This window comes from Polyodon spathula, chromosome 13, assembly GCF_017654505.1.
Source record: "Polyodon spathula isolate WHYD16114869_AA chromosome 13, ASM1765450v1, whole genome shotgun sequence".
Lineage (NCBI taxonomy): Eukaryota > Metazoa > Chordata > Actinopteri > Acipenseriformes > Polyodontidae > Polyodon > Polyodon spathula.
In genome coordinates, this window is record NC_054546.1 from 11,264,224 (window position 1) to 11,287,948 (window position 23,725).

The following is a 23,725-nucleotide window of genomic DNA, read 5'->3' on the forward strand; positions in this document are numbered from 1 at the left end:
TATGTTAAGGTGTCGTACATCATACACAAAAACATTAATTTTGTTTATTTTGCAGAAACCTGAAGTTCTCAATTGACTATATGGAAAATACAACTTACAACTTAGATTATGAATTAAGTGTTCTATTTATAGGTAAACCCATTATTTTCCTGACCAACAAATACTGCTAATGTTATTCCCTTTCCATTGTGGACATATAAGGTCAAACCCTTTTTAGCCTAATTAGTACAAAGTACCGGTATGTAATTGTTAAATAATAATAACTACTCACTCAATTCAACTTCATGCCAGGGATATAGTTCAGTGAACGCAGTACATTTCAACTGTCCCTAATTAGTCTGAACAACCTTCACCTGTCAGAAATGTCTAGCCTAACTTTAACATTGACCTATATTTAGGGGTCTATGTGTGCCTTTAAAGAGCCAGGTGTTAAGAAATGAGAACAACTTGTGGACTTATTTTTAAAACTTGATTTTGACTAAATGTGCTTGCTTTTAGTAATTTCTGCCTTTCTTTTGTATGCCAACTTAAATGTAATTTTTTTTGTTTTGTTTTTTTCCAAAGTGAAATTATCTGCATGAATTTACAAACACAAGATTTCCAGAGGTTTATTATAGGACATTTGCTCAACAAAGTTACCAAGTACAGACAATGAAAATGCCTGACTACAAAATGCTCCCCTGTAAACTGAGAAAAAACTCAAACTCAAATGGTGGATGCTAAAAACCAGGTGGGCATTTGGCAAGATAATATCAATGTTATAAAAAAAATTCAGTTTAATTTTGTAATAAACAACCAAACTGGTCTAGTCAATGCATTTTTAATATGATAATGTATAGATCTGTATTGAGCATGTGTATTTACTGTGTATTCCTGCCTAGACTAACACAAGGTGCAGTACAAGGCACCGTAGCCTGCATATTTTCATGGTTTAATTGGCCCTGTGCCAAGAATGAAGTGGAATAAAATAGTAAACGTCTGTTAAATGTTGTATTGTGAATTCCACTTTTAAAATGAAATCGCTGTGTCTCGGGCAGGGTAAAGGTGCCATGTGTGTACTCTTGGATCAAAGGAATAAATCGAATGATTTAAGTAAGATAAAATACCCATTCTGCAAAAGCACTCCAGCTATCTTTGTGTCCATGTCAGGAGAGCAGGGTCTGCTTTATTCAATTATCATCCCCTGAAGGTACAACCTTCATAGGTGGGATGACATTCTCCTTTCACCAGATGGGAACATTAACCCGCTGAGACACCTGGATCCTAAACCCTGTTGGGATCATTTAAGACTGAAGCATCACAAGGGTATTTACAAAACATTTGCATTTTTCATAAATTGCAGCGCACATTAACATAACATTTTCCCAGTGACTCTGGTGTACGCTATTTAACCATCCTTATCACTGTACATTCACCCTGTACAACAGCTAAACCTCACCTTGCTTTGATGCACAAAGAAGGTGGTGTTGGGTGGAAACCTGAAACCTTCTGTCAAAGGAGTGAATACAGTATATAAGGATCAATGTGCAAGTAGGTATTGTACAGTACTTTGTTTTCTCTAAGGTTTTATCAATCCATAATACTGGTTGAAGGACTAGAGAATACCTGTTTCCATAAGTACAGTGATGTTGCATCTAACTGAGACAGCAAATACCTCTGAGCAGTCTTACATCCTCCTTAGGCCAATCCATTAAGATTATGGGAGAAAATGAATGATCACTTTATTATGCAGTCCACAATCAGGACACATCCGGGTGAAGAAAGCCCTGAGCTTTAAATGACAGTCCTGAAAACCAAGGGCTCCAATCAAAAGACAAGGTGCTAAAAATGGGGAAAATAGGAACATATTCATATGATATATGTGTTTTTTGATTTGGAAACAATAAGAAATTGCACTTGCTAATTGTGCAATTTGTAATGACAGCACAGGGTTTAGCTCTAAATTGTGGGTTTTTCAGTTTCCGGAAAGAATAGCTGAAACAACCTTTGTTGAAATCCACTGAGAGCTCTCTTTCGTTATGTGTGTTAATTCCATCTCCGTAGAGCACAATCGTACCCCTTACTTTGTGGTGCTTTTCTCCCTCTCAAACCCCAGTCAAGTCAATAATTGGCCTACTGCTGCTAATCAGACCGCCCTGAAGGTGCCAAATCGTAACTGTTACAGAGTGAAACCAGCTCCCTGTGAAAATCTGACTTGAACGATTTCCTCAGACTAATCTGATTAAGGTGGCAGGAGCTGATGGAACCCTTAATGACAAGACTGACATTTTTTTATAAGCAGCCCGTAAGCGGTTACCAGAAGTGGGTAGTACTTGGTTCTATAGTTCTTCTGTTACTGCTGTTGAGGAGAATACTACTGTATTTCCACTGAAAAACTTTTCAAGTCTGTGTTCTTGGATTTCTTTGTTTTTTTCATTATAAACCACCATATCTCTTATCTCAGCTTGTACCAATATAAGAAAGCTCATGGGTTTTTACTGCTTATGGAACCGCTTTAACGTTCGTGGTCATCAACACTGGTCCTGAATGCTGCTCCTCTTCTGGCCTTCTGTGAGTCACTTGCTAAGCTAATAGAAGCTAGAGAACCCACAATATATCAAATCAAAGTTTACTGACTGGAAAGGAATTTTAACATAAAATACTCAATCCAGATTGAACCCTATAAGTAATGTTACTTATTAACAGCAAGTGTTTGGTCTTCTTTCGCAATCTAAAGCTGCTTTTGAGGAATATTTAGGAGTTCAGTTAAAATTATTTTAAACAATGCTGCCAGTCATCTATATGTTACCCATCAATATGAAGTCAGTGGAATAGATTTAATGATATTCTTATCCATTAGAAATAGCTAATTATCTACTTTAAAATAGTAGTTAATTTATAAAGAGCAGATACTGATAACAGCACCTCCAACAATCTTATAAATTGAGAAGAAATAAAGTCACCCAACAGCTGTTTTTTATCAGATCCTCATCTAACCAGCACACAATTGTATGATGAAAAAGGAAAATTAGAACAACTTTTAATTAAACCCTGTGAAAATTGTTTGGGTTATAGCTTAGGAGCCAAATGAGATCCCATATTCTTGTTTTATGGGGTTATATATTTATATTCACTAAATTCCTGAACTGCTGACCAAGATACATGAATTGCCTTTGTTTAATGAGTGTCTAAACTTACTATATTCATGAGAGTTAGGACATAGTTTTGTACATGTTCCTTCCCATGGAATCGCACTACCGAATCATCCACCGCCAGCAGCACCTCGATATTGTAGTCATCTTTCTTGGCATGTCTCCTTTTGCGATCTGACTGGATCAATTGATGCTCTATCTTGTCCAGCGAATTCTGCAGCTCTCCTAGGCCAAAGTCAGGAACTGAAAAAACAAAACAAAAACCAAAAAAATTACAGAGGAGGTGCATGCATTTTCCCATATATTGCCTAAAAAGGGAGACAGTATTTCTTATGGATTTTAACCAGCACCTTATACAATAATCCTATCAAACGTTGTGATCAGTGTGACTGAAACTGATTTGAAACCAAGAAAAGTATTTTATACTACTAATTACGGTAAATGTCAGTTATTTATATTTACATAAGGGTGTCTGTTTTGACAGGATAGCTGCTCATTTCCATAAAACTGTGCTACATGTTGCAGGTATCAGATTTTTTGTTCCATCCCTCTCCATACATGCATTTGATAATCCTTTTTCTGGCAAGACAACTTTGCTGAAGAAATAGACACATTATCAGAATGGGATGCACTTGCCAAAATACTTGCTAGCACATGATTCCATTCTTTGAAATGAGTGATTTCACTGGCATAAAGAAACTCAACAGCTTTTTTTAACAAAGACGCGTCTTTATCCCTGCATTGTGTTCAGATGAAAAATGCTTCCTTAAACTTTCAAAGGAACTAGATTCCGTAATAACAGCAGACAGCTTCTTCCTAGTTGTCATTTATTTTAGTTTTTGGATTACAGCACTCTATTTGTTAGGATCTGCATTTGTTTCTATCCATTGTGTTGTACAGATTCTTCTTGGCATCTTAACAAAGGAATTTTTCTATTCCTGACACCATTTGTCAAAACCCGCTGCCTTGAGTGATTCATTCTTTTGGTGCCAAGATGCATGACAGTGGGTCACATTTAATAAGTATCATCAATAAACCAATGTCCATGTTGTTATAGAATCCAAAGGTAAACCACAATCTCACAACAATACATTTTGTGGAGGGCCACCAGTAACTTCAAAATCATTGGGAGCCACAGACTGGTTTTAAATTCTTCTACACTTTCCTGTGATTAAAATCACCTAATGTTAACCCAAACTGCTCCTTCAGTAGTCATGCAGGTCACGATAAGGCTTCAGATTTGTACGCTGGTTAAGGTCCTCTTATAAAGATCTGCCTTGTACAGAGAAGGATAAACTATAGATGAATATAGTAAACATAAGTAATGTTTTAATGTAAAATGGAACTTTACTGTGGGGCTCTGCAGCTTCTTGTCTGCAGGTCTTTTCAGTCACTATAAAGATCAGTTATGAGTGGCAGGAGTCGGGTATCAAACATTCAACATGGGCAAAAAATACAAAATAATAATATGTAGCTACGATATTATAGTTATGGAAGGTGGATAATGCCTCCCACTATCTTTAAAATATTGTTTTAATATATTCCCAAGTCCACAGATATAGTACCAGTCATATTCATAAGGCGCTCCATCTAAATTACTATATGTTTTGGTTCCCATGCTAACACCTTCTACTTGGCTACAAACTACACTCATGAAACAAAGCGCAGAAAGAACAATTCCCACGGGTAGTCTATTAGAAGGGTGCTTGGCAATCACTGACAGCTTTTCAAAACTTCAGTTCTGCAAATCTCAAACAGCACATACAGTACATCACACGATTTAGTTGGAGTCCTGTGCACAACTGATTGGAAAACAGAAAATGTGGTGGAGACCAAAGGAAAATGTTAAAGGGATACTTTGTACCTTATACATTTCTGGAATATTTCATTTTCTTCCTGTTTATTATCCTTTTATGTATGTATAATTATCTAAAGCTGTTTCTGATTAGATCATTATATACAATGAAAAAGTTATATACAATGAAAAGTTCCAGCCTGTACAAAATAAAACAGACTTAACAGTTTGCACAGAACGGGTGGCTAACACTACATTTTCACCTGAGTTCTGCTATTTTCTGAACATCGTCGAAAATTAGATGCTGGTAAAATAAATACATTGAATTGCACAGGTTAATTTACAACAGCTCTAATTGCACTTTTCCATGCAAATAATAAATGCCTTTCTCAGGACTATAAGGACCATAAGTCTGTTTAACATACTGAGAGAGTGCATTTATAAATGTTTCTTGTAGACAAAGACGACCACTCTTTCCAAAAGAAAGGGAAGTGAGGAAAGTGAAGTTTCCAGCCCCTCACTGCACCATGGTTTCTCTTTCCTATTCCATGCTTCTCGCCTATAAATCTGAACCAGGTTTTGAATGGATTCCTCCTCGCCTCTCCAGTACCCTCTGGCAGACACAAAAGCCTAATTTGTTAAATGTCAGTTTAAAAGGTAAAACAAAAAGTGATGCATCAGCATTTCGAAGCAAGACCTACCAACTGGTGCCAACTTCATTTTCTGCCAGATTCCACTATAAATCAGACCCTCTTTAAAACTGTGCAGTGGCTATGTCTGGAATTTAATCAACATGCTGTAAAATAAATCAATTACAAAAACAAATGGAGATGATAATATTACAGTATACCTAGCAAAGCAGGCTGTTTAGTTAAAAAAAAAGGTACATACTGCACACAGGGCATCAATAAATACAGCTGTATTTTGTTTTAATCTTATTCAAGTTGCACTTGAAATATTATTTTTTCCTTAAAACTTTAAAATCCTGTAATATTATGTGATTCACATAATAGAAAATGTATGTTTAGCGCAAAGTGCAATTTTGGAGCTAATAGCTGTTTTTTAAATATAATTTTCTTAATTTGTAGATTGTCGAGCAAGCAAATACTGAAATACTGTGTTATTGGAAAGGAGGCTACGGAATCTGCAATCACCCCCAATAATTCAGTCAGTCAGTTCACATGCATTGAGTCACAGACTCTGCACTCTGTCAATCTTCACTTTAATACAGACAAAAACTAAATAATGCCATATTGGCAATAAAACAGTTATTACTTACTAACAATTTAGGTAGAGAATAAAAAGCCGGCCTAGAATAACACTGTATTTTCATTATTTGTAGCCTCAATACATTTCAAAGAAATCTACTTACTTCGTGTAAATCACACACCTTTTCTAAAAAGAAGTAGCTCTAATAATGACTTCCAGCTGCTATAAAAATGGACTTTAGTGCGCCAATGGATTTTGGCATAAAACCTATGAGTGAGCACTCTGATAATATAAATGTAAGTATTTCCAGTTGTGGTCTTATTTTTATTAGTCAATTCAAACAAATACATAATGTCTATACATCAGATTGTAGTACTATACAGTATGGGCTCACAATCTGTCTGTAGATTGAATGTACAAGACTATTTAATTACTATGACTATCTTCAAATGCAGACTGTAAAAATTATATTTGTATCCATTTACAGCAAGTTTGATTCTTGTCCATTTTGAACTAATATTTTTTCTACACTCAAAAAGGAACACTAAACCAAATAATAATTGTGACAGGTGTGTCTTTCTGTATTTCAGGTTTCAGTGTGAAATGTAGATGATGTGATTATCCATAACACAGCATTGCTAATCAACTTTAGAACCTGTTTTGACATAAATTTGTTCTGTCAGTTTTTGTGCAAATAAAAAAGAGATGGAACTGAAGAGGAAGGCAGTCTGTATCATTTAGACATTTCACAATTATAGCATTCCAATGTATTTGCATTAAGAATGTTGTCTCTGTTAAAACTACAGTATTTCGGTGTCATAGATTTTGTTTCATGCATTTCATGGTTACAATACAACCCCATAACAACATTGTAATCCTGGGCCCGATTTTCCTCTCACTTCAAAGAGAAAATACTGTAAACCCCATTGTCATTACTACTTCTACTAAGTAAAAGACCAAGAAAAAGAAAGTTGTCTCTTTGTGTTAATACAATGGTAAACGATCATTTCACCGAAAAGTTACCAACAACTGCAAAAGAACAAGCAAAAAATACTTGAATTAAATGCTCACTGCCAGATGTCACATATTAACACAGGTTTTGTTAACATTTGAACTGTGGCTGTACGTATTAATGGGGAATCTTTTTGCCTTGGAGCTCCCAGCACATCCGCACGAGCCCTGCATTCCTCATTCTTACCAGCTGGTGAGCTGAGTACTGCAGCAGCTGTGTTGAACTGTTCTTTTGGTGAGAGAAAGAGAGGGAAAAAGGAGGGGTCAGCCTACATTCACTTAAGCAGAGCCTGATAGGAATGACACACATTCTTCAGCAATAATGGAAAAACCTGACTGGGCACTTAACACTATGCACCTGTTTAAACTGTAATAAATAAATAAATAAATAAATAAAATCAATGTTAGATTCACTGAACTGATGGACCCAAATATTACTGAAGTACAGTACGTTAAACAACAATATATATATATATATATATATATATATATATATATATATATATATATATATATATTATATATATATATATATATATATTTGTATTGGTATGGGTAAATAATACCGTATTTGTAGTACATTTACATAGTTTAAAATATAACAAGTTTATTTATAATAATGACTCCAGTGAACTGACAATGGATAAAGTAAGCTTTCAACTGAATTCCAGTGCTTTTGTGAATCGCAGTGCAAGGCGCTTGGAAGTACATGTAGCCATAAAGATAGTACAACAATCTGTCCTCTGATTAAATACAAGCATTTACAACAAACACAATGGTAAGACAGTATGGCATTGTTTCAGCCAGTGCCATTGCAAAAAACAAACAAACTATAAAGTCTCCTTCCCAACAATGAACAAGGAATATGACTACCAGAGTTCTTTACACAACAGTGGAGCCATCTGCCTTGCCTACATTAAAAGAACACTGTTGCTCACCAACATTATACTGTAGCTGAAAGCTAATACCAACATACATTGTCCTGGAGTATTATCTTACTTCATGCCTACCTTCATAGTGGTGGTCCTCCCTTGTTTCCAATGGTTCCCTTTTGATGGTAGACCTGCGGTACACCACATGAACACGCCCCTTTTCTTCCATTTCCTGCTGCCCTTTCTCTAGGGGCTCAATGAAAAACTCCTCATTATCAGTGCGAATCATCCCTGCCTGAAAAAGAGTTTCACATATTAGTATTTATTTCAGGCTTTCAAACTATTGCAGGCTGGCAAGATGCTAGTGAGCCAACCCCAATACAATACACGGTACGTGTGGGTATTTAAAAAAGACCCAGTATTGTAACATTCCTCATTATGTATCATAAAGTTCAACAGAAGTAAAAAAAAATGGGATCTAGATATACTGTAGGCTGCATTGATGTTTTTATTACAGATGTTTAGCGTCACTTTTTTTTTTTTGCTGATGTAGTCAGTTGTTCATCCCTCTTTGGAGAAGTAGAAACTGGAGAAGTAGATGCAACTATAGACCGATGACACCTGCATTAGGTATATGCAACTGAAAGTACAGAGCCCTTAGTAATGACAAAGTTAACATCTTTCAGAAAAGTACTGTAATAATCAATCCATCAGTGAGTTGCAACAGCTCTACAAAGCTATAGACTGCTTGTGATGTCTCTTTACTGTTATGCAACTGTAAACATCTGTAATTTCGAAGGGGAAGTCTTTTTTTGTTTGCTGTAGCAGTTTCTAAGGGGGAAAGGGTCAAACTATTTTAGAAGAAAACAACCACACATCAACATTTTTTTGATGAGCCTACCTACACATTATTAGCCTCTTTTACTTAGGGAATGAAGTGTTTTGTAAACCTGGAATCATTTTTCCTATAAGGAGGAATGAGGAATCCAAATTTAAACCTGATATAAATTCTTACTTATATTGGTGGGTGGGGGTGCAGATGATGATATTCCAAGGACCTTACCAATTTCTTATAAATCAGCAAACAGACATTTAATTGTCGTGCACACTCACAGACATGTGGGTTTAATGTAATGGCTAAAAAATACATGCAAATGTAGTCTTGTTTGGTATCATTACATAGGACTACATCAGCCTCGGTCCGTATACTTCTACTTGTGCAGATATTCTGCCATTCATAGACGTTTGCTGGCCTGTAAGCTTTATTATTAATAGACAAGTTAAAAAGCCAACTATATTTGCTTTATCATCATTGCCAACTTTATTTAGTCAATTTCATTGAAAAGAGGTAAAAGGTGGATGAAGAGAACACCCTTAAGTGGATGAGGTACACATCAGATTGTGATGTCAACGCTTTTAATGAACTTTGCACCTGAGGTATGGTTTTAAAGCAGGTGACGTCATGAATCGGGTTTCTCCGTGATGTGTTGTGGAATACAGAAGATGAAACGTACGCTCTGATTGGTTGAAAGATCCTGAGCAGTCAATGATATATAATAAAGCATGACTGTAGGGTGCATAGGACCATATGTACTGGGAATATGTGTGCTGTACTTTATAAAATGCTGTACAATTGCAAATGCAATCATTCTCTACTTTTCTGCAATACAATGTCTGAGAAAATGATGAAGACTGCAGGTTAAAAGCAGCTCAAATACATGTAAGTGGAATGCAAACAACCTACTTTATTGATTGGTTTCATGAGCAGACAGACACATCTGGGGTTGAATTTCCCTGCTTCTGTGATTATATTGCATTCTCTACAGGCAGGCAGCCTTGACCTTGGCTGGTACAGTTTCATAAGTTTATTTTCACTAGTTATAGGCTTACACTACATTCACTGCTGGGAAATAAAACTATCCTCTTAATTCTGTCAAAAATGCCAATGCTGCTTGCAATAAATGCTATACTGCCCAAAGTCAGAATTAAAAACCCTGCAGAAATAGGTTTTGACAGATAATTAATAAGTTAAGTAAAAAGAGCAGAAGACATGTTTAAAAATGTGGGGTAACAACAGGGAGTTTTTCTTTTCTTGGTCTACAATAATTTTACATTCATATAAATATATATATATAGTTAAGTATTACTTTTGAGCCACTAATTAGGCAAATATGTCCAGATTTTGTACCCTAAACCAATTCACTAATATTAAACAAAACAAATATAAGTAGTCATCTTTTTTGTAAGACTTTAATCATTGAACCTTTGACTCTTTGAAGTCTTAACAACTGACCATGCAAGCAGCAGAGAAAGTGTACAGTAATGTACAGTATCAATAGGAATTACGTCTCATGACTGGAAAACTTGCATGATTGTCTGACTGACTGAGACCTCCTCTGATTATCAATCCTAAAATTTCCATTGAACTCATCAAACAATTTCTAGACACATCTGGAGTGGTCTGAATAATGTTGTGTGTGGTTGTGGGTTTGCTTTTCTTTGTTGGAGTTACTTATCAAAGCTTTGTACTCTAAAGTTGGTTTTGTCCCAAGTTGGCACCATTCTGTCTTTAAACTCTTTCCTATACCTTGCAGGTGCCCATTGATCTATCCCACCCACTTACCAGGACGGTATTTAGGACTTGAGTCCTCAAAAAGGAAACACCACTCTAAGCAAGAAAAAAACATGTTAGTTCACATTTGTTAGAGGGTGTGTAATTATTTTGTAGCTGTTTTCAGTACATATTTTAGCTGAGAAACAGTAAGCTATACAAAGCTGCCATACCACAGTTTTTTTTTTTTTACATAGTGTACACTGTCATTTAAGTTTAAAAAAAAAAAAAAACTTGACTGAGCAAGACTGAATTCTCCTTCTGAACAAGCAGCGCTTTGTGGTTGCATTTAAGTGTTTGTTCACAATATTAATTTACATTCAGCATTCTTTTAAACATAAAAACTACAAATGCCTTTTGGTTTTAGAAGTATTTTTTTTATAGGTTTGCCCTAATTCCCTCTGAAAACCTCAAAGACGAACTGTCCAGACTCCACAAAAAATACTATATTTTCTTGAAGAAACACCTAGTATCCATTAATTCTAGTAGATTAGGAAAACTAAACCCTGTATTATATATATATATATATATATATATATATATATATATATTATATATAATAGTGATATATATTATTATATACAAATATATATTTTGTACAGATGTTTAAGACGACATATAGGTACAGCCAGACAAATTCTGCATGATAGTTCAAAGTGGACCTTTTTCAACTCTCCCATGTACTTACTGAAATTATGAAGCCCCACCTATTAACACTTTACAAAAAAATGCAAATATATCATACTTTAACGCACACAGGCACACCAAACTATACTTATTGGTCAGATAAGATGTATGCTTCTACTCCTACTGTATACTGTATATTTCCTGACTTCATCTGTGTAGTATTAATAGACAGCCTGGTTTCATGTTCCAAGTCTATAACAAGCTAGTATAGACTGGATGGAATTGAAATGCTAGTAGACATATGTTACACATCAGAAAACAAGCTCATCATGATGCAAAGTTTTGAGCAGAAAGATTTAACTCACTAATGGTGGGTAGAAAGAAAGAAAGAAAGAAAGAAAGAAAGAAAGAAAGAAAGAAAGAAAGAAAGAAAGAAAGAAAGAAAGAAAATCTCAGGGTCCAGATTTCTTCCTTTACCTGTGAAATACTCTTTGAGTTGGATAATAAAAAAAAAAAAAAATTCCCTAGCCTGTAATGAATATCATGTGACCCACTAGACCATTATAAACTGTGTGAGCAGTCTCTGTGACTTCACAACGTGCACAATAGCATACTTTCGTTTGCAACATACTGTGAAAAGCAACAGATGTGCTACTGTGGCCCAAACCACAGAAACACTGAACACACACCTGTTTCCAAAGTATACACTATTTTTTTGTCAGTCAGTGTATTTTTGTTAACAATTTAGTTCCTTACATTGGCAAGCAGTTGAAACAGAACACGTGCTGAATAGACTGTTTCATTTACAGTTTCAATAATGTTGTTTTAATAAATCTGTTCCAAAGGGTGTGCCAGAAATGGAATATGTGGGAAAGAAAAATAACACCTGTTATGAAGGACTCACAACATTCATGGAAATCCATATTATTTTTTCCATTCCATAGATACTGGTTGCCATCTGTGAAGGGACTGGTGAAAGACTTCAGCAGTGAGTTAATTAATGTTGGCAAGAACAATGTGCGTTCTGGTGAGGGCGAGTCTGTATGTGTGAAACTGAGTGCTGGGGGTAAACAGGGCATAAACCATTAACCTTTTGTGGACCCAACTTCCATCCAGTGCCCTGTGTGCCCCACCCCCCTTCGCTCAATCAATTCAACACTGTTCAACTTGGAAAATCTCCCATATACACTTTGGGTAGTTACAGCAAAGCCCAATAACTTCCTGTGCCCAGCATTCTCATATATCATCTATACTGTCATGACAGTATGAAAAATTAACACATCAGATTTGTAATACCTGAGTGTGGCAAAGTGGGTTGCCGTGAGCAGGTGGAGATCGGTGATCAATGAAAGACAGACAGCGATAATCCAAAGTGCAACGATGTTTATTTACAGTACAATCCTGATCTGGTGACCACAAATAATAATCCCAGGCATTACACAGCAATGTGTATTACACTGTTTTAAATAACATGTTGCAGTCCCAAATAATAACACAGTCAGTTTACTACACACACAAATACACAAACGATCACAAGTCCCGAGTGAGTGGTTTCAGTGCAAGTGGTGAAACACAATTTAATACGTGAACAATGGTGCAATGTTTTCTAGGTTTGTGCTGGCCTTGAGTGACAGCTCCTGGATTGTGTTTAGCTGTCTAATAATCACAAATCAAGCACAGTGTTAGCAACTACAAAACAAACAAACACTCACAATATCATCAGGCTCCTTTCCAGTTCGTCCGTAACCATAAAAATGTTATAGATCACCTCCCTACGTCCCCTTATATATTGTCAATCACGCCCCCTTGGATAATGATTGGAACCACTCCTCCAATCCGTGGCTGCCACATCACTTCCCTTGCAGTCGATGACTTGGTGTACCGTCGCTCCGCCCCCTTTCTAGAGGGTCAGTAGGGAATGAATTGTCTGGCCATCCAGTCCAGGGCACTCTGTTCCCTTTACACAGTGCCCTCACAGGGAGGGAGGGAGATTTATCACCAATAATCATTCAATCATTCTCTGTCACACTGAGACAGAATATCCAAGAATCTTTACAGTAGACTTGTGTAAGAAGGTGTGATGGGCCGCTGCTGCTGCCTTATTGGCTGAAGGCTCCCCTCCTACGATTGCCTCCTGAGGGTCCGGAGCTGTTGCTGTCGGAGGGGCCGGAGCTACCACTGTCTCTCCCTTTTATCTTACAGGAGGTCCTGGACCTGTCTCTGCCTGGGAGTCAGGAACCACCGCTGTGTGGGGGTTCGGAACCACCGCTGCTGGGAGGTCTAGAACTGGGGTCGCCGGCACTGCTTCACCTGGGGACATCTGCATGCCCCCGACGGGGGTTATCGTTTGCTTAATACGGGCCGTGGTTGCCAGTGTGCTGCAGCTTGAGTTGCCACTAGGAGGCCAAGGGAATCCTCCGTTCCCACCCCTAAACTATAAAAAGGACTTTTGGGATTTTAAGGGTGGAGGTGGCTGTTGGGCCATGTGTGCTGGGGGAGAGTGTGATGGGGTGCCCTCTCCTTGTGCATATTTATGTATTATTATTATTATTATCGTGTATTATACTGTATTTGTGTGTGGCAGGATGAAAGACATCCATCATGTTATTTATTATTTGCTCAAACCACTCTCCTAATAGGTCGAGTGCATAACAGAGCTACGGCTGCTAAGCACAACTGTAGTAGATCAAACAATGTCAGTTTTAAGAGGTAGCAACTGGAACAATGCAGAAATGAACCCTTAGCAGTCCATTTATTCAGTGCTTGTCAGTCGCATCAGGTCCAATTTATTTTCACACGCGCCCTTTATTTTACAGGTTTAAAAGGCACTGATTCGCAAAATGACACTCAGTACTGTATCTCCAGCCAAGCCCCACCCCTTGCTCACTGCATTTTTCACATACCTCTTTATAGATGGCATACTGATAAATGCTCTCCTGAACACTCGTTTTATGACAAAACTCTTCCTTTTCAGCCACATATGTGAATGCACTTAAGCCCCCTAAAACCTCAACTGTGAAAGGACATTTCAGCTAGGAAGTCTATCACTCAAGTAAACTGCTATGCATTTTAATAGAAAGAAAGAATAGAAAGTTATAATATACATAACGTATGGGAGGGTAAGTTGTCCCCGCATATTCCCATGTGTTTTTAACATATGCAAATTATTTTTGTTGCTGTATTGCCATGTATGTTATATGAAAATTTCTAATTTTCTACATTAATGATCTTGACAGAAACCATCTAAATGACCCTGCACAGTATTATCATTATGATTTTGGAGATGTCAGTTAAAACACAATGGGACACAACAACATGAGAATGTTCATCGAGGATTTCTTAATTAATTTCTGTTTTTTATCATTATTATTATTATGATTATATAAATTATATTTGCGGCTAACAAGGAAAATATACAAAACAGTTTTAAGAACTGACATTTTCTTATATACAATAATACATATACTTTGGGAAGATCTATGTATTTGCTTGTTTTCAATATTCCATGATTCAGAAAAGGGAAAAGGGCACTTGTTGGCACTATTATGCATTTAGGGGATCAATGGGTTTTAAAATGAGTTAAGAGCTAAACTCTGCTCACTCAGCAGTGTTAGAGTGAAATAATACTGCAGGACAGGTCTCCAGAGCAGGGGATTATTAGGAATTAAGTCTTTTTCATCTAGTTTTAACTCTTCCAGATATGTGGCAGAAATAGTATGCATAAAATTAATTCATGTGAAGTGGGATATGATTCCAAAATATAGCTCAAGTGAGGTATCAGGTGTTGCAACAGGAATAAGGTTAGTACAGTATTTACAGTATAACCCATCTGTCCATGAAGTGCATTCATACTTTTTGACTGAAAAGCCAGTGCAAACAGACTGGTAATAATAGCAACTGGTTATTCCCTTATGGCATGTTCCACCTGTCTTTCTTGCGTCAGATGCCAGTGATGAACAATCAGACTGCTCTGGAGTTGGGCAATGGACCAAGATGTTTTAGTGCAGGCATTTCTGTGATGTCATGTATTCTTCCTCATATGAATTTCAAGCAAGTGTTCACCTCATCCGTTGTAAAGGCAACAGTACAGAGGGCAGCTGACAAATGTCACTAGATCCTTCTGCAATCTGGGTTCATGCCAAAGGAGCTGTTACAGTGTGTAAAATAAAAAATGATAGCAGTGTCTGAAGCAAAAGGATGGCCATTACATACTATATATATATATATATATAGTAATGCATAGTGCATAGTTCTATACTGTACTGGAATGGGTAAGGATCAATGTTCACTGAACCCAGACTAGGACACTAGTCAATAAATGATTTCCACACTCAAATACTCAAAGCAAACTGTTACCAAAACCACCCATTATGTACTTCACAAGTAGAAAGCCCATCCCTGTCATTTACACACCCTCAATGAAAAAAACATACATGTCAATCTTCAGATTAAGTATTAACATTATGGAGGCAGGATAGGAGATCTACTGAGTAGTTTTTAAGAATAGTTAGCACTCCCAAATGCAACTGCATGCTGCTTTAGCCCATACGGAGACACCTGCCCACTACGTACATTCAGTGCAAACAGCTATTGAAACCATCCATATTGCATGATATTGTAAATGGAATCAATAAAAAGAGGCAAACAGACACTTTAGTCTGGAGGACGGGTCCAAGCAACCAAAGCATCACATAATTTTTTGATAGGTGTTTGCTAAAGTTAGACACGGAATAATCTGCCATCGTGGGGTGTAACAAAGGGTATATTTTAATCTTCAAAGGTTTGGAGCAAACATTGCCAATGTAGGTCTGAACCTTCAGAGCATTTTACAACTTGTATGTATAAACAGAACACCAGTTTGTAGAACTATAAACATGTTATAAAACATGCTTACAATACAGTACACTGATATTATGAAATGTATCTGATCCTTCGGATGAGACTTAAAACTGATTGTACCGAAGAAAGGTATGGCGCAGCCATGGATTACAAAGCTCTCTGTTGACCATTCATAGGTCTATAAAGAATGCAAGCAATTGTCCCATTGTCCAGTTACCAAGCCAAGATGAGAAAACTGTTTCTTGCATAGCCTAATGTAAGATTACAACAGTAACAGCAGTGGGTGGGAATTCTAAAAGTACTAATGAGCAACACCACTGGTGCACTTTGTCACTAACAACACAGGTAACTTTCTTCCTAATGGTGTGAAAACCATTAGATAACACTGCTCTTGAGAACCTTACTTTTATCTAACACAAACCTGATATACAGCATACAGCCAATTTTAATTTTTTTAATCTTTTTTTTTAAATCTTTTATCTTGGTTTTGTGCAACCCCTTACACAAATATGTTACAGAATTGCATGAAACAGGTTCTAGGCTCTATATAAGCTGAAGAAGTCATACTTGGAACCAGGTGTTGGCAGAGCTCTGTTATTCAAGTAGGAATGATGTGAAACCACACTTATCATCTGATTGTAGCTGGGGGTTTGTCTTGGCGTGGGGAGCACTGAGAGGCATGGCAAATGGAAAGAGTCTGAGAGTCACAAGGAAAGCCAAAATAAAGCTGGCAATTACAGGCAACACTCCTCTAAGTCAGCAAAAAATAGGCAACAAAATATTTCTAATATTAAGCTAATATTTAACATGTATTCAACATAAAAGCAAAGAAACACCACTGAAATTACAGCATTTTTTTTTTCATTTTATTTTAGGAAATCAACCATTTTCCTGGAAAATAACAATATTTGTATCCCTATGGTTCTTGGTAAAGAGTATTCTCTACGGTTCATTTCTATGTAAGCCATGGCATTTGTTCAGGTCATACATGATATGGTTTTTGATAAATGGGAACAAATATAAGTCGTATGTAGAGTAAAATAAAAAATGAAGACTTAGTTCTCCAGCTGTGGTCTCATCTAAAATTGAGACCCCGAACTAGATGTTTCATATTTATATCTTCAGTGGGAAATATATAGTACATATGTGCAACTCCTTACTCCCAGGAAGCTATCACCAAGCATCTACAGTAGCTCTGCTAATTTTTGGTCAACAGATATTCTATTAACAAGACTGGAAACAACAAGTAATATGGAGAAGGTTGGTGTGATTTTTAAATGATTAAAAGGGTAAAGGTTTACACTTTATAATCATATTTCTCACAACACAATTTTGAATAGGTCTCTACCAGCTTTGCACAGTAGGATGGTGATATTTTTTTCCATTGTTCACTGAAAAATTGGGGATCATCGATGGATCGCAATCTTCAAGTCTCATCATAAATTTTCGATTGGATTCAAGTCAAGACTTTGGGTCACTCAAGAACATTAATTCTCTTCCTGTTCAACCACTCCAGTATGTCTATGGCTTTCTGAAACTTTCTTCCCAAGTTTCAGAGACTTGGTTGACTCAGGTTTTCCTCAAGGATTCGCCAGTACTTTGCACCATCCATTCTCTCCTTTATCCTGACAAGCTTCCCAGTCCCTGCTGAAGAGAAGCATCTCCATAACATGATGCTGCCACCACCATGCTTGACAGTTGAGATGGTGTTGACTGGGTGGTGCGAAGTGTTGGACTTGCTGCAGACATAATGCTTGGAATTTAGACTGACCACAAAAACTTTTTCCACATGTCTGCAGTATCATCTGCATGCTTTTTCAAAACTCCATACATGCTTTAAGATGAGCCTTTTTGAGTAATGGCTTCTTTCTTGCCAGCTGTCCATACAGGCCAGCTTTGTGTAGGGACCGCCTTATTGTTGATGTGTGAACACTTGACTCCCATCTCACAAACAGAACCTTGCAGATCTCTCAAGGTCATTGTTGGCTTCAGAGTGACATCCCGAACCAGTCTCCTGCTTGCCCGGCTGCTCAGTTTGGGAGGGCGACCTGATCTGTGTAGTGTCTGGGTGGTATTATGCATCTTGCACTTCTTAATGATGGACTTCACTGTGCTGAGAGGGTAAGATAATCAATTTTCTTGTACCCTTCTCCTGCTCTGTGCCTCTGTACCACTTTAACCCTGACTTGTTTCGAAAGCTCATTGGTCTTCATGGTTGCTTTGCTGGATCACTGTGTGAGTTGCAGCTTGAAAGTCTTTATATACCTGAGGGAAATTATCTACAAGTTAAACTACTTTGAGTACACACAGGTTGAAACCATTTCACAAATTTTGTGACCTTTCAAACTAATCATTTGCACCTGAGCTGATTTAGGGCTGCAGTAGCAAAGGGGTTGAATACTTATGCAACCCACAGTGTGTGTGAGTGTGTGTGTGTGTGTCTATATATATATATATATATATATATATATATATATATATATATATATATATATATTTTTTTTTTTTTTTTTTTTTTAACAAAGAAGCTGAAAGGTATACATGGCTGTACATGTTACAAAAATATTTTTTATAAGTTATGCATAGACGCCTTAAAAAGCACACTGAATGTAAGATAAAATAGCATTTATTAGTTGTGTCATTACTGTCAGAGACTTTTTAAGCATTTCTCAAAGAGGACAAGCACTACATATGCTGCAAAGAGAAATTAGCTTTAATTTATTTTCTAAGTTCAGCTGGGTCATATCTGAAAATAACCCAGGTGGCTCCAATCCCATTCAACGAGTATAAAAAGAGCACTTCACTCAGAGTCCCAAGAGATAACCCAGTTGAAGAATGGACATATATTTATGGCATTTTGCCCGAGCTTGGGTGAGGTTGAAAAGGTCAGTGATGTAAAAGGCCCCCTAATTACAATCCCATACCTGCACTTGGTAATACTCTGTACATCCTGGGTGACAAGTTTCATTTTTTAAATGTTCATGTTTCAGTGTTGAGCTTGCATACAGAAACAAAATGCACCTCCACTTCATAATATAGCTGGCTGTGCCTCTACTGTCCTAAACACATTCCTTAATCATTGTTTAGTACACAACCATCTGCCACTTATTTAAACTACTGTATTACAACTGTTTTAGGTCTCAACTTTGTGACAATAAAAATTAGTGCATTAAATGTCTTGTTTTATACTGGACCTTTGATCTGTCTTTATAAAATATATTTTGAGGTTCAAATAAACAGATATCTGTAATGTCACAGATAGCAAATGGTATTTGATTGATCTACAGGGTTGGTTATCAACCAAAGAAACATAGCATGTTTTTAACAAAGGGATTCCACAACAGTACAGTATCTAAACTTCTAGCAGTTAAGGTCAAACTCAATATAGATCTTCTTCATGTCAATATATGAAGCATCAACTCCAATTGGAAATGGCCAACATGCTGATTTGATCTATAGTTTGGAAACCCAGTTTTGCTTTTGCCTGCAGTTTGACTGTACCATCACTGTTGACTGTTCAATCTAACAAGAATGACAAACACACTGTGTATGCTTTTAAAATCATAATTTCTAGAGAGCCTAGAAGTAAACGTCTTTATTACGTACGCAGTCAATAGAACATCGTGATGAATAAGCCTGCAAACATTTTGTAAAGAAAGGGTTAAAACATCAAGTGCATATTTTAAAATATCTAAATATAATATAGGCAGCCCTAATAAACAGTACGAGAGCCTTTAAACTATGGTACTATATTGTGTTATTATAACTAAGTAGGGAACTAAATGAGGGGAAACATAATTATGCTGGTTATTTTGTCTACTGTGCTGCATAACACAATATAGTTTTATTTGATGCAATCCAGAGATGGTGCCTAATTCGAATTGAAGAAATTTAGATGAAGTGTAAATTGCCACTTGCTGATAAAAAAAAAATAGTGTGGCTGTTTCTTGGATAAGGACCAAATAACATTTTTCTATTTATATCAAACTTTGGTCACTTTCCCCGTTTTTTATACAGTGCAAATATGTTAATCTTCTTCACTTGTAAACTCTCAATTCTTGCCACCATGTAAAGTATAAAGCCAAATCTGTCAGATTACTCCCAACTAGACTTAGATCTTGGTAATTAGCAGTTCATAACTGTAACTGTACATCACAAATACTTACAAATGTTGACAATTAATAAAAATGAATTACTTTTAATACGGGTGGAACTGCCTGGCTATGTATATCCTCTTAGGAAAATCTCATAAAGACCATTGAAAGAGAAATGTTCCCAACAAAGGTATCTCACATAAATAAAGTACTGTGTATGGCTGGGTTTACATGCACATGAAAATCGACTCTACAGTCAGGGCTGTGTGACGTGTGAGCAAAAGAACGTCCTTTGGTCAGTGCGACTTTAAGGGCAGGATCATTCGCTTTCTCACAATAAAAACAGCTGTAAAAACCCATGCAAACCGGAGCAGGAATCGTGCTTGTGTCGGAAATGTAACGAGACACAAACAAGCAGTGAGTGATAATGCGTGCGTCTATGGCGGCGTTTACATGCAGAAGTCATGTCAGTTTTCCACTTTCCAGGAAATCCGTTGCTATGCAGTTCTGATTTATGCAAAAAAAAATCGTCCGTACCAATGCAGATTACTCAATTCATAGTCATTTAGGGGAGGGGATATTTAAATATCCGTGCCTGCTTACTAAGTAGGAAAAGAACGACTGAATAGCTTGAGGAGAGCCTCGTCGGTTGTTATGAAGATAAGAACATTTACCAATAGAAATTAATTCACGTGTTGTCGCGCACATTCTGAATCACGCCGCACATTAGCTACATGTTTGTCTGGTTACATTTCCAACACACACAAACACACACACACACACACACACACACACACACACAACTGTGCATGTACATAAACTTGTTTACACACTAGTTTCTTTTGAAATGTTTATTTTATTATAGTTTTTCATGTTTTGAAGTAGTGCTTTACATGTGGTAAACAGCAGGTGTTTGATATGATATGCTTGAATAAAACTTTTGAGTTGTATCCGATATTTTGTCTTTCATTTTACTATTGATGATGTTTAAAATGTACCGTGATATAATGACTGCTGCCGGCGGTTGCAGGTATGAGTATAACCGCGGCGGTTCTAGTGTTAAAGTACTCCATAAATGTACATTTTGTGTGTGTGTCTGTCTGCCTCTGTCTGTTGGGGGTGGGGTCCTTTTCCTGTTTTACGATGTATTCGCGTGACAACGTCACACAGTCATGACTGTAGAGTCAATTTTCACGTGCATGTAAACCAAGCCTATGTTAGCTGAAAAATCTATGCAACAAAAACAAAGTTCATAGTACTGCAATTATACGGTAAGTTCATTAGCAAATTATGCAGAGCACACAAGACAGAAGCTTATTCACTACCGTGTTTATTCCTTAAGTCACTCTCTAACAATAGTAGGATTTGCAAACAGTTTAGAAAACAATTACTACAAGATGTATTTATGTGTAGACAAACAATTCAAGTGTCTGTTGCGATTCCTGTTTCAGCACCAAGTCATGCAATTCTCTTTAACTTGCAATATGCAACTTGTTTTAAAGCTAATTAGCACACAGCGCTAAGGGCTTGTGGGACAGGCGAATATTAAAATACTGTGTAGTCCTGTGGTTTATTGCTCTTGAGCAGGTATTGGAGAGCCTGTAAGTTGTGGGGTTTTGCTCTCAGAGTTTCCCATGGGCAAAATTAAATAACTAATAGTGGGTTGCTCTGAGACAAGTTACATCACGTACAAAAGGGTATATTGCACCCAATCTTTAATAAACCACAGATAAAAACAAAACAAAAAACAAAACATCGCCTATTTGCTTTGCTACGTGGTTAATCCATAACATCCAAATTACGTCAATGTAAATACAGTATTTAACAGTGTCTGAAAAAGTAAGACATGAAGCATGAAGAAAGAATATCTTAATTCATGAATTTTCAACAAGACAGACAACTTACCAGTCCATCACAGTTGCTTATTGCCACGGTAGTCCCTGGCATGTGAGTTACATCCCCATTAAATGCACAGTCTCCATGGATCGCTTCCTTGGAAATTTCCTCAAAATCTTCTTGCCATTCCACAAAGGCACCAGGGGCTACCAGCTTATTGTTGGCCTTTAAGCGTAAGTGCAATTCCTTTCCAAAGACTGTGACATTGAAAAACAAATGCTGGCCAGATGAGGTGAATTGGAAAGGGTCCCGGGCGCTCCGTGCCACCCTCCTCCGGCCAGAAATCGAAACACCTTCATTTCTTCCAGTTGCTGAAAGCACGTGAGAAATATACCGACCGTGGGAATCTGTACTAAATGGCACAATTAGCCCATATTCATTTAGCTTTCCAGAGAGGTTTGCTGCGACAATAAAAAAAAAAAAAGGTAGATATATTAATTGGAAATTTGAATGACTTGTAATGACTACCATAGTTTACCAAGCAAATGTCCAAACTCAAAAATGAAGTTTTCTGAAAAACAATAATAGTCTGAACCCATTGAACTAGTATGTATTGTTATTTATGTGTTTATTGCTGTTATTGTTGTTCATAAAGATATATGGACTGCCTGTTTGGTAAAGTCATAATGCAAAATTATGGCGTTACATTAAGCTGATACCAAATTATCTGTTTAAAACATATTGTAATTAACATTTCTTAACAAAACGCCTTCCAAATACATTGTTATTATTAGTACGCCTTTTCATTATATAGTCCAGCTACAAAAATATATTCTGAGTTCCCACCAAATGTTGATAATATACATTTTTGGATAATTACAAAAAAGCTAAATTGAATGTTTCACTAAACGCGCTGGGAGTACAGTAAATGCACACCTGTCAAAAGGTGTCTTATTGCATGTCTCCATGGTTTAGGAGTTGGAAATCTGTTCCGTAATGTGGGTTTATTTAAAATGATCAAAGCTCAGTTATGCAAATACTAGAAAACTCTGCCAAAATAAACTGGTTTGTTGATTTTTTTTAATAATAAAAATAATAATAACTAATAACAGCACAGATCTGTCATATTATTTTTATGCAAATTCCAAAGATTCCAACGATTTTGCTAAATGACATAGGGAATGTAACATGTTAGCATTATTTTTCCAGTTTAATATAACAGAAATATGGCGAAATTGTAAATCAGGATTAAAAACTAAATGCATTTAAAAATATATAACGAAAGCAAAATTTACCTTGAGTTTTTGCTGCATGCACCCAGGAATCCAAAAATATCAAACTGACAAGATAAGACAGCATTAAATAAATATAATCCATTGCGAGAAAAAATATGACATATGGTTCCCCTTGAATCAAGAGAAAATAAACTTGATAAAAATTAAAAAATTAAAAAAAAAAAAAAAAAAAAAAAAATCCACGCCTTGCTAAAAGTAACCCTCTTCTTGCCCTAGTGTCAGCAGTGGAAGCTCTCTGTCTCTGCAGCACTGAAACTGCCAAGCATTCGTAATGTCCAACAAAAGTCGAAACTAACGAGCATTCAGAAGCTGTTCCAATCTTTTGGCCTCTGTTGAACTGTGTATTAACCAGGACAACCCCATCCATTTACAGAAAAAAAAAAAAAAAAAAAAAAAAACTCAAGA

The 23,725-nt window shown here is 36.6% G+C and overlaps 1 protein-coding gene across 6 annotated transcripts in view; it reads right to left on the reverse strand.

Annotated features, from left to right (window-relative positions):
* LOC121326251 (A disintegrin and metalloproteinase with thrombospondin motifs 3-like) overlaps window positions 1–23,474 on the reverse strand; it is a 53,504-nt gene extending 30,030 nt beyond the window's left edge. For 3 of the 6 annotated variants that reach the window (XM_041269481.1, XM_041269480.1, XM_041269479.1), the window contains exons 1-5: window positions 23,321–23,474; window positions 22,095–22,486; window positions 8,157–8,313; window positions 7,334–7,375; window positions 3,178–3,374 (exon numbers count right to left, since the gene is read on the reverse strand). In XM_041269481.1, the coding sequence (XP_041125415.1) occupies window positions 3,178–3,374; window positions 7,334–7,375; window positions 8,157–8,313; window positions 22,095–22,486; window positions 23,321–23,402 (870 nt within the window). In that variant the 5' untranslated portion in view covers window positions 23,403–23,474. The remainder of the gene's footprint in view (window positions 1–3,177; window positions 3,375–7,333; window positions 7,376–8,156; window positions 8,314–22,094; window positions 22,487–23,320) is intronic. The other 3 variants (XM_041269484.1, XM_041269483.1, XM_041269482.1) reach the window with 1 other exon arrangement.
* Window positions 23,475–23,725: the final 251 nt, after the last annotated feature.